General features: G+C 43.4%; 1 protein-coding gene across 1 annotated transcript in view; it reads right to left on the reverse strand.

The window, feature by feature from the left end:
* Window positions 1-9,001: 9,001 nt before the first annotated feature.
* LOC125437765 (cytochrome P450 2C3-like) overlaps window positions 9,002-13,848 on the reverse strand; it is a 158,989-nt gene continuing 154,142 nt past the window's right edge. The window contains exons 7-9 of the mRNA XM_048505712.1: window positions 12,853-13,040; window positions 9,349-9,490; window positions 9,002-9,192 (exon numbers count right to left, since the gene is read on the reverse strand). Coding sequence (XP_048361669.1) covers window positions 9,002-9,192; window positions 9,349-9,490; window positions 12,853-13,040 — 521 coding nt within the window. The remainder of the gene's footprint in view (window positions 9,193-9,348; window positions 9,491-12,852; window positions 13,041-13,848) is intronic.

Consider the following 13,848-nt stretch of genomic DNA (forward strand, 5'->3'; position numbering starts at 1 on the left):
TAGAGCAGCTTATTTCTTCATGCCCATTTCTCCATCATTAATGCAAATGTCATCCAATAATCTGCTCTGCTCTGCTCAATTCTCTGAACCAAAGTTCCTGAGCTATGGAGGCTTATCTGGGGAATTCAGATTAGCCTGTACCCTCCAACTCATGCCGGCTGGGTGATCTTGGGCTAGTCACAGTTCTTCGGAGCTCTCTCAGCCCCACCTACCTCACAGGGTGCTTGTTGTGAGGGGGGAAGGGTAAGAAGTTTGTAAGCCCCTTTGAGTCTCCAATAGGAGAGAAAGGGGAATATAAATCCAACTCTTCTTCTTCTTCTTCTTCTTCTTCTTCTTCTTCTTCTTCTTCTTCTTCTTCTTCTTCTTCTTCTTCTTCTTCTTCTTCTTCTTCTTCTTCTTCTTCTTCTTCTTCTTCTTCTTCTTCTTCTTCTTCTTCTTCTTCTTCTTCTTCTTCTTCTTCTTCTTCTTCTATGCCCCATCAGTGTTTATGTCAGAACTAAGCTATACATAACTTTTTTTATTTTTTTACATGTTCCCCACAACCATACAACAGCTGTAGGGCACTGCTTCTGTTTTTTTAAAAAATGGAGAGCTCAAATGAGTTCAGAACAGCACCACATAGGAAGGATTTCTGCCTCCCCCCCCAGTAGTTTCATTGTGCAAAAACCATGCTAGAGGGGATTTATTTTGCTAATTTTGCTGCTCCACTCGGACTGTCTGTGCATGTGGAACAGCAAAATAGACAAAATAACTCCTCCTCTGGCATGGCGTTGTCTTGAAAAAACTGCTTGGGGGTAAAAGCAGGAAGTGGATAGCAAAAAAAAAGTAAGGATTATTCTGAAAGGGAAATTTCTGATTGGAATTAACCATGGAGTTTGTTGGAGAACAGTCTGTCATTATGACGTGTCACACTGAGGAAGAAAACAGACACACAGTTGATAAAATGGTGCCACTCACATGTTTTATCCACCATGCCACTCTTTGGCCCTTTCTGCATGGGCCATAAACAGTGTCCTAGGGATGGCAAAAACTCCATCCCTAGGGAGCTGTTCGCTCCCCCCCAGCGACACAAAGACACTGCTTTTGAACTTTGCTCCCTGAGCAAGGTTTTTCAGAAGCAGCATCTTCCAACTGCTGCTGTGCGAACGGCAGCAGCTGGAAGGTGCCATTTCCCCCCTTTACCAAATGCCTTACCATCCCCTCTGGCCTTCCGGCACGTCGCACAGGCCAGGGGATACACCCCCTGCCCTGTGACTCCAGAGCTGTCGTGCAGGGCAGGGGGGCATGTCCCCTGGCCTGTGTGACATGCCAGAAGGCCGGAGGGGATGGTAAGGCATTCAGGGGACGGCGCAGCCTCTGAGCAGGCTGCACTGTCTTCCCCACCTGTACCGGGACCGTCCATGCAAACAGTCCCGGGGGTGTGTGCGTTGGCGTCGTTTATGCTGATGCACCCCAGCAGCGTGGCCATGCGGAAACGGCTTTTCCTTTGCCAGTGTGAACTGAGACATATACTCTGTCTCTGAAAACAATATTAGTACAGCAGCAGTTGAGAAAATTGTTGGCTTCCACATTAAAATATAGCCCTGAATTAATTTGAGAATTATCATTGATTTTTACTCACAGCCTTTGATGAAACTATTATTTTGTGCATATTAAACTGAACATATTAAACTGAACATATTAAACTGAATGCCAAAATTTATTTTTACTTATGAATTTTTTAACTGGGGAAAGGGGGGGGAGTGAGCAGCACTAGGTAGGCACTGGGACCCAGGTGGTGTGTTCTGCAGCAAAAAAGGTCCGGTATGTTCAGTTCTGTGGTGGAGGAATGTACAACCCTACGATTATCTTTTTCTGAGATAGACTATAGAACAGTGATGGCGAACCTTTTCGAGACCGAGTGCCCAAACTGCAACCCAAAACCCACTTATTTATCGCAAAGTGCCAACATGGCAATTTAACCTGAATACTGAGGTTTTAGTTTAGGAAAAATGGTTGGCTCCGAGGCACGCGTTACTCGGGAGTAAGCTTGGTGATAGTCAGTGTCTTTGCTTTGAAGCAACCGTGCAACACTTCGAACGGGTGAATCACGACCCTAGGAGGGTTTACTCAGAAGCAAGCTCCCCCACATGACAAACTATGTGTGCGTGTGCCCACAGAGAGGGCTCTGAGTGCCACCTCTGGCACCCGTGCCATAGGTTCGCCACCACTGCTATAGAAGGACTGTGAATGAGAATTGAAGGTGAGTTCACTTATGAGCCGTAAACCATAGTGACTCACCAGTACTAAAGTTGGTTTCGCACAGTGAAAGGGTGGCTGCTTTTAGAATAAGGTCAACATGAGGCTTGTTGCTAGGCTTGGTCAATACCGGAGAAAATTTGGTAAAATTTGGATTCAGATTTTTTCACGCATAATTTTAGTTGGGCATAAAATTATCTGTATGCCCAAATAAGACAAATAACATATTCGGATATACCCAAATATTAGGATATACCCGAAAAATTCAGGTCTGCCTGATTTTTTTTTTGGTATTTGTGGTGAGGCTTATGAATCTGGAAGAAAAAGTCCCCCAACTGAAACACCCCAAAATTTTGTTACAGATATGATGAAAATAATTCCATAGAGGGTTGTGAAAGTTAATTTTCACAGTCACCACCATAGCAAAATTATAGCCCTTATGAAAGATAAGGGGGAACTATTAGACAGACAAAGTCAGATAGATCCTGGAGAAGCCTGACCGGATGGAAAGATGGAGTAAAAATGTTTAAAATAAATTAAAATGACTAAAATAGAGAGCCAAATTTAAGCACCTTCTCTGCTGGTTTTTTCTTGAGAATTTCAATTTCAGTTTATTCTCCACCTGCTTCAATAGTCTCAGTGCTTTGAACACATTTTATTCTTGGCTTGCATCCTGAAAAATGCTTTAAAAAGCTCTGATATTTGCCATTCAGTGTGATTTTTTTCTTGGTGCTGATCGAACCCGTTTTGATCTGAATAAATTAATTCTTTAATTTTAAATTGGTTTTGATTTTTTGCTTTGACCATAATATTGTTTATGATCTAAACTTGGTATCTTGTCTTAAGGCAAATGAGAGACCCTGCCTTTCATTGAGATAAAAAAGGGAACCTCTCTCTCTGAGTTCACGGGTTTCCTGTCTCCCATTGAGACTGATTGGAAACTGAAGGGTTTCCTGTCTCCCACTGAGACTGATTGGAAACTGAAGGGTTTCCTGTCTCCGATTGAGACTGTTTGGAAACTGAATCAGTACAGAAACAAAAGAAAGATTTCTTTCTTCCATGGAGACTGATTGGAACCTAGGTCCTGTCTCCCATTGAGACTGATTGGAATCTGAAACAGTTTTTAAACAAAAGAAGATTCCTGTCTTTCATTGAGTCAGCAAAAGTGGGAGTCGTCTCCCCGGGGCAGGAAGTGGTTGCTGGCATCCCACTGCGAGGTGACCTCGAACACCTTGCCTTGGTCTGGTTTGTGTTGCAGGTCCGCAGCGTACTTCTCTCTGGTTGTGTCCTTCAGAAGCCGCTCCAGGGATTTCCTCTGGCCTTTTTGGCAATGGTTAGTTCAGGGGGGTTGCTGGGATGGAGGGCCACTGCGGGAGTGTTCGAGTTCTGGTCCCAGGTCCCCTGGCAGCCAATCTTCTTGTTGAGACAGTATGTGGCATTCCTGGCATGGGTTCAGAGTGAAGCAAAGTCTCCCCTGTCTTGGCCAAACTCACCCGCTAGGCAGCCATTGAGGTAGGTGGAGAGGGTCTTCGTTGATGGGAGTCTCTTGCTAGTCTCTTCCAGGTGACTGTTCGGAGGGCACTTGGATAATGAAATAGAGGACATGTTAATCAAATTTGCAGATATTACCAAATTAGGAGGGGTAGCTAATACCCTGGATGATGGGCAGATTTCAAAATGATCTAGTTAGATTAGAGAGCTGAGCCCAAACTTACAAAATGAATTTCAATGAATATAAATGTAAGATTCTACACTTAGGCAGAAAAAAATGAAATGCACAGATACAGCATGGGTGACACCTGGCTTGACAGCAGTACATATGAAAGGGATCTTAGTAGACCACAAACTGAACATGAGTCAGCAGTGTTACAGGGCAGCCAAGAAAGCCAATGCAATTCTGGGATGCATCAATAAGAGTAGTGTCTAGATTGAGGGAAGTAATTGTACCACTCTACTCTGAATTGGTCAGACCTCACCTAGAGTTCTGTGTTCAGTTCTTTGACACTGCAATTTGAGAAGAATATTGACTAGGTGGAACATGTCCAGAGGAGGGCAACCAAAATGGTAAAAGGTCTGAAGGCCATGCCCTACGACGACAGACTTAGGGAGCTGGGGATGTTTAGTCTGGAGACGCATAGGTTAAGCGGGGACATGATAGCTATGTTTAAATATTTGAAGGGATGTCATGTCAAAGAGGGAGAAAGCTTGTTTTCTGCTGCCTCAGACCATGACACGGAGTCATGGATTCAAAGTAGGGTTGGAGATTCAGATGAAACAAATATCAGATTTGGTCAGAATCTGGGTGAATTCAGGCATATTCAGACAAAAATTGTCCAAATATGTCCTGCCCAAATATGAATGAATCCAAATGCAAGGTATTTGGTCTTTTTTTGGTATTTGTTGATTTTTTGTGATTTTGCCTGCAGGGGGTGCATTTGTAAAGCTAGCAACACCATAATTTCAGGATATCACCTGGAGACTGTCCTGTTGATGCCACCTAAGATTGGTACTATTTGGTTCAGGGGGTCCAAATTTATGGACCCCCAAAGGGGGTGCCCCATCCCCATTGTTTTCAATGGGAGCTAACAGGAGATGGGGATACCACTTTGAGGGTCCATAACTTTGACCCCCCTGAACCTAGGTTTACCAAACTTGGGTGGTATCATCAGAATCACTACTGGATGATACCCTGAAATTTTGGTGTCACTAGCTGTACAAATGCACCCCTGACAGGCACCCCCAAAATTTGCCCAAGATCCTTTGTTTTGCAGTGCCTTGGCTCCATTGTAGTCAATGGGGAATTTCTGAGGGTGTAATCAGGCTGCACATTTTTGAAGATAGAGGCACCAGACTTTCAAGGTGGCTCCAGGAGGCCCTCCTGGTAATAGCATCCAGGTTTGGTGAACTTTCCTTCTGGCTGTTCAATTTTATGGGCCCCCAAAAGGCTTATTTTGTTTTACTGCTCCACACATAAAGCCTGCTGGCTGAGTTCTCTCAGAACTCCCACTGCTCATGCCCCCCACCCCCAGAAGCAAAGTTCACCAAGCTTGGATGCTATTACCAGGAGGCCTCTTGGAGCCACCTTGAAAGTCTGGCGCCTCTATCTTCAAAAATGTGCAGCCAGTGCTTACATACTCAGAAATTCCTCAGAATCTGCCAGGCTCTTCAGCAAGTTCTATGGTGGGAAAAATTACTTTTCCCACCATAGACTTCAATGGGGTTTTCTGTTATGCCCAGCTGGCTCTGTGGTAGAAGTTTCAATGGGAGGCACTCTGGTGGCGATCTTGCTCATGGCTGCTGGTGTGAGTCTCCTGAAAGGAACCAGCCAACTTTGCTAAAGTTTGCTTGGGTGGGAAAAATGCTGTGGGCATCAGTTTCACCTTCATTTGGGTGCTTACAGCATTTTCCTTTCCCACACAAACTTTAGCAGATTTGGCTGGTTCTTTTCAGGAAACTCACACCAGCAGCCCTAACCCTAACCCCTGCAGGCTGAAACGTGAAAACACATTATTTTGCATGTGTGGAAGGGGCCGAAGTTTTGTATGCAATGTGGGGAAAGGCTTGGGAGAAATGAGGAATCACACAGATTGTGTTATCTCCAGCCTGTTGAAAAGAAGAAGAAGAAGAAGAAGAAGAAGAAGAAGAAGAAGAAGAAGAAGAAGAAGAAGAAGAAGAAGAAGAAGAAGAAGAAGAAGAAGAAGAAGAGCAGCAGCAGCAGCAGCAGCAGCAGCAGGAGTTTGGATTTATAACCTCCCTTTCTCTCCTGTAGGAGACACAAAGAGGCTTACTATCTTTTTGCCCTTCTAGGAGAGCTCTTACCATTGCACAATTCAATGTTATGCCCTCTGCCCTATTAAAGGGTAGGTTTACTAACCTAGAAAAATCTGCAAGGTTATGCAGCTGCAAATCCAATGTGGTTGAAGCCCTGGCCCACCAACTTTTGCACTGCACCAGATTTGTTAAAATCAGAGCTAAATATATCAATTTATATTCTCTTTTCCAATCTGGGCTGCCAGATCTGATTAGGTTATCCTTATTGCTGAATAACTCAGACCCTAGTCCTTGTGAAGAGGTCACCAATTTTATTATGGAGATAGCTGAGAGAATCCAATAGTATGTATCTGTTATGGTCCTTTTGGGGCCTTTTGTTTTTATTATCATTGTATTCATTTTGCTTTCCGATTATGCCAATAAAGCCTTCTGTATGTGTATATATATCCTTGCCCTTCCCCCCTCACAACAAACGCCCTGTGAGGTGGGTGGGACTGAGAGAACTCAGAAAATCTGTGACTAGTCCAAGGTCACCCAGCTGGCATGTGTGGATGTGCACAGGCTAATCTGAATTCCCCAGAGAAGCCTTTGTAGCTCAAGCGGCAGAGCGGAGAAAAGACACCAACCTCTTTAATATTTTTTATGATTTTGAATGTATGCAGGAAACTAGTCTTCATATTCCGAATTACATCTTTGCAACGGCCTTGAGTGGGGATTGTGAATAGCCAGCTGTGGGGAAAGATTGGGGGTTCAAGGGTGAAAATTGCTTACGTGACTTTATGTTTACTATTACAAAGTATAAGCACTTCACAGAAAGTACCTTCAAAAGTGCACCACATCCCTTCTAATGCTCTCTTTTCATCACTGTGTGCACACCCTGCAGAGTGTAAACTATAGCTTCCCATCTTAGAAGGCAAGATAGAGAAGAAAAGACCCCTTGGGGATACACATTTACTATAGCAAAGCCAAAATAGTTTGTGAGGGGCTTGAAATTCTCATAAATAATCATAGGGTGGCCCAGTGGATACAGTTGTCTAGCATTTGGGTACAGACTTGTAAAATCCACATATTCAATTTGCTTTCAAACTGATTGGAGGGTGGGAATATTCTACAGCAAAAAAAGTCCAACATGTTTAGTTCTGTGGTGGAGGAATGTGCACAAGCAAATCTGGTTTACCAGATAAGCCTCCACAGATCAAGTGGCAGAGCAGGGAATCAATCTCAGTTCTCCAGATTAGAGTGCAGCTGCTCTTAACTACTACACCATGCTAACTCTGGAGGTCTGGAGATTTCTAGTTTCATACAATGCCAGAAGTCTACACAGAACAGTTGTACATGCACAGTAAAGTAGGAAATATGGGATATCTTAGGTGCTAGTGACAGATTTAGTAACCACTTCTTTGATTAAATCTGCCCAAATTCTTTCTCTAACGATGATATCAGAACCAAACTATCTATAAACTATGAATACAATGATAATAAAAACAAAAGACAGTGTCTTATATTAATTTTTGCTCCCAAAGATGTGCTATGTCTTATTTTCAGGGGATGTCTTATTTTTCTGTGTTCTGTTTGTCAGGCATGCTTTCAAACAAAAACTTTGCTACGTCTTATTTTTGGGGGAGGCCTTATATTTCACACTTCATCAAAACCTCTACTACGTCTTATTTTCAGGGGATGTCTTATAATCGGGGAAACAGGGTATATATATTTTCTTGTCTTCCCTACAGCCACACAATAACTGTGGAGAACTGCTTCTTTTTAAAGAAGGAGAGCCCAAATGACTTTGGAACAGTACTCAACACGAGGGGAGGATCCTGCTTTTATTCCCAAGCAGTTTTTTCATGACAACACCATGCCAGAGGAGCAGTTATTTTGTCTATTTTGCTATTCCACATGCACAGATACTCCAAGTGGAGCAGCAAAATAAGCAAAGTAAATTCCCTCTAGCATGGTTTTTATATATGTGTATGTCTCAGTTCACACTGGCAAAAGAAACAGTGGCATGGTGGATAAAACATGCAAGTGAACCATTTTATCAACTATGTGACTGTTTTCTTCCTCAGCGTGACACATCATAATGACAGACTGTTCACCAACAAACTTGATGGTTAATTCCCCATAGCAGGTAAATTTTCTTTTCAGAATAATCCTTACTTTTTTTTCTTGCTATCCACTTCACCACTTTTTAATAATACACCACGAACTGAGAACGTAAATGTTGCCCAAGAGTTTATTCAACAAGCAGTCTACAGTTTACCTTTGAAAGGTCTGGAGACTTCTAATTTCATGCAACGACAGAACTCTACACAGAGCACTTGTACAATCACAGCAGAGTAGGAAAACTGGGATTTCTTAGGTGCTAGTGAAAGATTTAGCAACCACTTCTTTGATAAAATCTGCCCAAATTCTTTCTCTAACATGGTATCAGAGCCAAATTATATATTTCTCTTGCCTTTCCAACAGCCACACAACAACTGTGGGGAACTGTTTCTTTTTTTAAAAAAAGAGTCGGAATGACCTTGGAACCGGACCCGAGGCAAGGGGTGGGCTCCCTCTTTTATCCCCAAGCAGTTTTTTTCCATGACAACACCATGCCAGAGGAGCAGTTACTTTATCTATTTTGCTGTTCCACATGCACAGATACTCCAAGAGGAGCAGCAAAATTAGCAAAATTAATCTAGTATGGTTTTTGCAAGAAGAAACTGCTGGGGGGGGGGGAGTCCATCCTATGTGGTGCTGTTCTGAACTCATTTGAGCTCTCCATTAAAAAAAAACAGAAGCTGTGCCCTGCAGTTGTTGTGTAGCTGTGGGGAACACGTGAGAACATGAAAAAAGTAATGTATAGCATAGTTCTCACATAAACACTGATGAGGCACAGAAACTTTGGTTCAGAGAATTGAGCAGATCAGAGCAGATTGTTGGATGGCATTTGCATTAATGATAGAGAAATGGGTATGAAGAATTAAGCTGCTCTAATTATTGTCAGGGGTCATGTTTCACTGTTGCGGGGAATAGCACAGAGCTTATAAGGTTGGGGAGTCAGTGTAAAGCCTAATACAGGCTCCGTGCTGACTTCTTTCACTCCTTCTGGCAGCTTGAAGGTGAATGCTCTCAACAGATTGGAGAAGAAGGTGATCAGTTCCATTTTCGCCAAGTCCTTCCCTATACATAAACGGGCTCCTGCGAAAGCAAATAAAGCAAAGCCAGCAAGTGAGTAGCAGGTCTACATAACCACCAGTATTTTACCCCCTTATTCAGCAGCCAGTGTGAGAAGGTCTCCTTGAAGGTACCCGAAATTCACAGCTTAAATTACTAAATTTAGACTTTAGCATTTACCTGCACCAAAGAGCAGAAGTTCTTCTCTATCCACAAATTTTCCATCCTTGTCCAAAAAATGACTTGGGTTGAACTTTTCGGGGGTCTCCCAAATCTTAGGATCAGATAAAACTGAGTGTATATCTGGAACAATAATGGAACCCTGCAAGGAAACATCAGCTGATTTAGAATGTGACCACATCAACCTGTTTTGCTTTTGTCTCTTGCTATCTTAATGCTGATTGTCTTGGAGTTCCAAGGATTTTCTTGAAATTTAGAATTCACTTAAAAAAACAGCATGCCAAAATAACATAAAAAGAGCCCGGTTTGGTCACACCAGTTGTGTACCTATTCCAGGATCCTGTCTTACATCGTGGTCAGCTAGTTGCCCTGGAGGGCCCACAGGGCCCTTTCTTAATATTGTCTCCTAGCACTTGCTATTCAGAGATTTGCTGCTTTTGTATGTGGTGATCCCCTTACTCATTGTGGCTATTAGTCCCTGATGGACCTGTCCTCCACAAATCTATCTAACTTCCTTTTAAAGTCATCTGTCCTTGTGGCTGTCAATTCAGTGGTAGTGAATTCCACATTTTAATCACTCAATGAATAAATAAGCATTTCCTTACTTAAGTCTGAAGTTGTACCGATAGACTCATCAACACTGTCCAAAAACCTATACAGTTTGAAAAATGTGGAAAAATTGTGTATTTGGAAATGAGGGTGAAATTGGAGCAGAGCTATTTTATGCAATCCTGGGAAATTGCTTTGACAATACATTCTTCTTGACTGCTGCAAACCAAAAAGACATTACATCTAACTTTGTTTCAGATCTTTCCAATTGAATTTGGTGTATAACCTGTGCCCATTTGTGAAACCAGAACATCCCAATGCAAGAAGTTACTAATGAGTGTTGCTTCTGCTGTGTCATTGAAGCATGGTTGCCAGATCATAGTTGGAGAAATCCCAGAGATTTTGGGGGTTGAGCCCAGGGAGGATGGGGACCTCAGTGGTGTACAATGTAATAGATTCCCCCTCCAAGGCATCCTGGTTTCTGTTGTCTAGACATGTGTTGTGATTCTGGGGGATCCCTAGGCCACACTTGGAAACTGGCACCCCTATGTGGGGGAAGAGTGCTTTAGCAAACAAATACTTGGGCTGAGTAGATCAGGTTTCAGCAAGGAGCAATCACTTGGAGCATTGCTGAGTCCTAGCTTTTTAAAGTGAGAAATATACAAACAGTGGTGTATTTACCCGGGGACGAAAGGTACCCTCTTACCCTGGGTGCCACTAACCTGGTCATGTGGGTCCCCCACAAAATCAGCACCACCTGTGACCAGGAAGAAAACAGCAAGGCAGCAAAGAAGTCCTGCTGCCTTGTTGTCTTCTGCACCCTTGACCCTGCCCCTGCCATTATTGACATGGGTGGGGTCAAAGGTACCCCCCTGCTGCCCCCCTGCTCCATGGAGCCAGAAGCCAGCAGTCCCTTCAGGGGAGGCAGAAAAGACTGCCGTCTATTGGCCTCCGGCACTTGCTTTTATAGCACTGAAGCCAGGGACAGGGCTTAGGGGGGCATGGCCATGCTCCCAGGGTGATGTGGGGGCATGGCCATGCCCTCCCCAAGCCCAGTCCCCAGCCTCAGTGCTATAAAAGCAAGTGCTGGAGGCCGATATATGGCAGTATTTTCTGCCTCCCCAAAGGGGATGGCAGAAGGGACTGCTGGCTGCCGGCTCCCTGTGAGCCAGGAGTAAAGCCCCCCCAGAGAGGCTGGGGGGAATGCATGGGGAGGCATGTCCACACCCCCTAAGCCACACCCCCTGATAGACATCTGTCTCTTTTGCCTCCCCAGTGGGGAGGGAGGGGCAGGGCAGAAGGGACTGCTGGTTCCCTGGGAGCTGGGAGCAAAGGGGGGTTAGCAGTATGGTGGGCGGAGCCCCGCCCCAGGTGGGGGGAGGCGCCTGGACACAATTTGTCTCCAGGCGCCATTTCCCCTTGGTATGCCTCTGTATACAAAACAGCCTGGGGCTAAAATATTTGTGGCCTTTTTTTTGATCTTAAGATGGCTTTTGTCTCTATTGAACATGACCTATAGAAAAAAACTTACAATTTAGGAACTGATCAAAAGTTGTTATGTTTACTTATAAAATTACATACTGCCAATACCTGTGAGATTAAATATTCCCAAAATGGCAATTTAACAACCAAAATTCCAAATTCCAAAGGAGTCAAACAAGATTGCACTTTAACCCTTTACTTAATCAACCTGTTTCTCTAGGATCTTCTAACATCACTAGACTCAGAGGATGGGCATCGTTTAAGACTTGGTGCATGCTCCACCCCACTCTACTCTTTGCTGACAATACGGTGATTTTATCTAGAAAAAGAAAGGGCCTTCAACATTATAGTGATGTATTGTCGAAGGTTTTCATGGCCGGAATCACTGGGGTGCTTTGTGGTTTCCGGGCTGTATGGCTGTGTTCTAGCAGCATTCTCTCCTGATGTTTTGCCTGCATCTGTGGCTGCCATCTTCAGAGGACCTGATAGTGACGCTTTCCACAGATATTGTATTAAAAAACCATTTAATCATAAATAGTGCAAAAAACTAAAATCATGGTTTTTGCCAAAGCTTGGCACATAAATCTGAGGTGGGGGGGGGTGATGGGACTGTACTTGAGAAGATGAAGCAATTTAAATGCCTAGGGCAGTGGTGGTGAACCTTTGGCACTCCAGATGTTATGGACTACAATTCCCATCAGCCCCTACCAGCATGGCCAATTTTACGGCCCTGGCCCCTGCTTGGTGGAACACTCTACCTGCAGCTATCCGGGCCCTGCGGGATCTTGGTGAATTCTGCAGGGCCTGTAAGACCGAGTTGTTCCACCGGGCTTTTGGAGTGTCGTGCCCCCCTTTTCCCTTCTCTCCCCTCTCCCTTCCCCCTCCCCTTCCCCCTCCCTCTACTTTAGTTTCCTGTGTTGAGGTCCCCTTACCACCTTTGGGAACCCCTCTCCCCCCCTTTTTTGAGAGGGTTTTAATAAGGATTTTGTTATGGACGCTGTTTTTATATGCTGATTGTTCTGTTTTAAATGGTTTTAATTGTATGTTGTTTTAATCTGTTGTTCACCGCTCAGAGCCCTTCGGGGGTAGGGCGGTATAAAAAACTCAAAAAAAATATAAAAAAATAAAAAAATAATATCAATAAACATATCATACAGTGAAATCTCAATAATATAGCATCAGTGAACATATCATCATAAAACATCATAAAATAGCATCATAGCTATAACATTATAAGCAATAATAAACATAATATTATAAACCATAGCATTAACCAAAATGAACATAACATTTCAGACAGCCTGAAAGTACTCAATAAGTTTTCACGGCAGAAGTAGGGATTTGAACCTGGTTTCCGAGGTCCATGTCCAACATATTAACGACTCCATTTTGGGTTAATACATTGCTTAAAGTGCACCTTGGATAATGTTTGTTTTTTTAATACAAAATTGCAAATATAACAACGTTCTTTACCTTAGGAATGAAAGTACCAAGAATGGTGATATCCTGCAGAGACATTCTAGGGTTTCCAGATAATACGATACATTTGTAACGCATAACCTCATGAAGCAGAGCAAAGGTATAAGGTATTTTTTTCCGATCTTGGTAGCCAATTATTTGGGAGGAACCAAAAGCATCATCTAGCTCCTTATGGACTTTCTCTGTGGAAAAGGATGGACAATATCAGATTTATTTTGGACACCTCTTTTGTCTGTGGATAGCCAAGTGATCATTAGGAGATACTTATGCCTAACTACAAATACAGCTCATCTGAAAAAAAAATTAAGAGAAAAACTATATAGTGCCAGAATCAGCAGGAAAAACTGAGTATAAGTATGTACTTGTATGGGGATAATTAGGAAAGGAGTTGATAATAAAACTGCAAGGATTGTCATGCCCTTATATAAAGCAGTGGTGCGACCGCACTTGGAGTACTGTATTCAGTTCTGGTCGCCACATCTCAAAAAGGATATCGAAGAGATAGAAAAAGTGCAGAGAAGGGCAATGAGGATGATTGAAGGATTGGAGCACCTTCCTTATGAGGAGAGGCTGCAGCGTTTGGGACTCTTTAGTTTGGAGAGGAGACGTCTGAGGGGGGATATGATGGAAGTCTATAAAATTATGCATGGGGTAGAAAATGTTGACAGAGAGACATTTTTCTCTCTTTCTCACAATACTAGAACCAGGGGGCATCCATTGAAAATGCTGGGGGGAAGAATTAGGACTAATAAAAGGAAACACTTCTTCACGCAACGTGTGATTGGTGTTTGGAATATGCTGCCACAGGAGGTGGTGATGGCCACTAACCTGGATAGCTTTAAAAAGGGTTTGGACAGATTTATGGAGAAGAAGTCAATCTATGGCTACCAATCTTGATCCTCCTTGATCTGAGGTTGCAAATGCCTTAGCAGACCAGGTGCTCAGGAGCAGCAGCAGCAGCAGAAGGCCATTGCTTTCACCTCCTGCATG

The sequence above is a fragment of the Sphaerodactylus townsendi genome, linkage group LG08 (genome assembly GCF_021028975.2).
Source record: "Sphaerodactylus townsendi isolate TG3544 linkage group LG08, MPM_Stown_v2.3, whole genome shotgun sequence".
Lineage (NCBI taxonomy): Eukaryota > Metazoa > Chordata > Lepidosauria > Squamata > Sphaerodactylidae > Sphaerodactylus > Sphaerodactylus townsendi.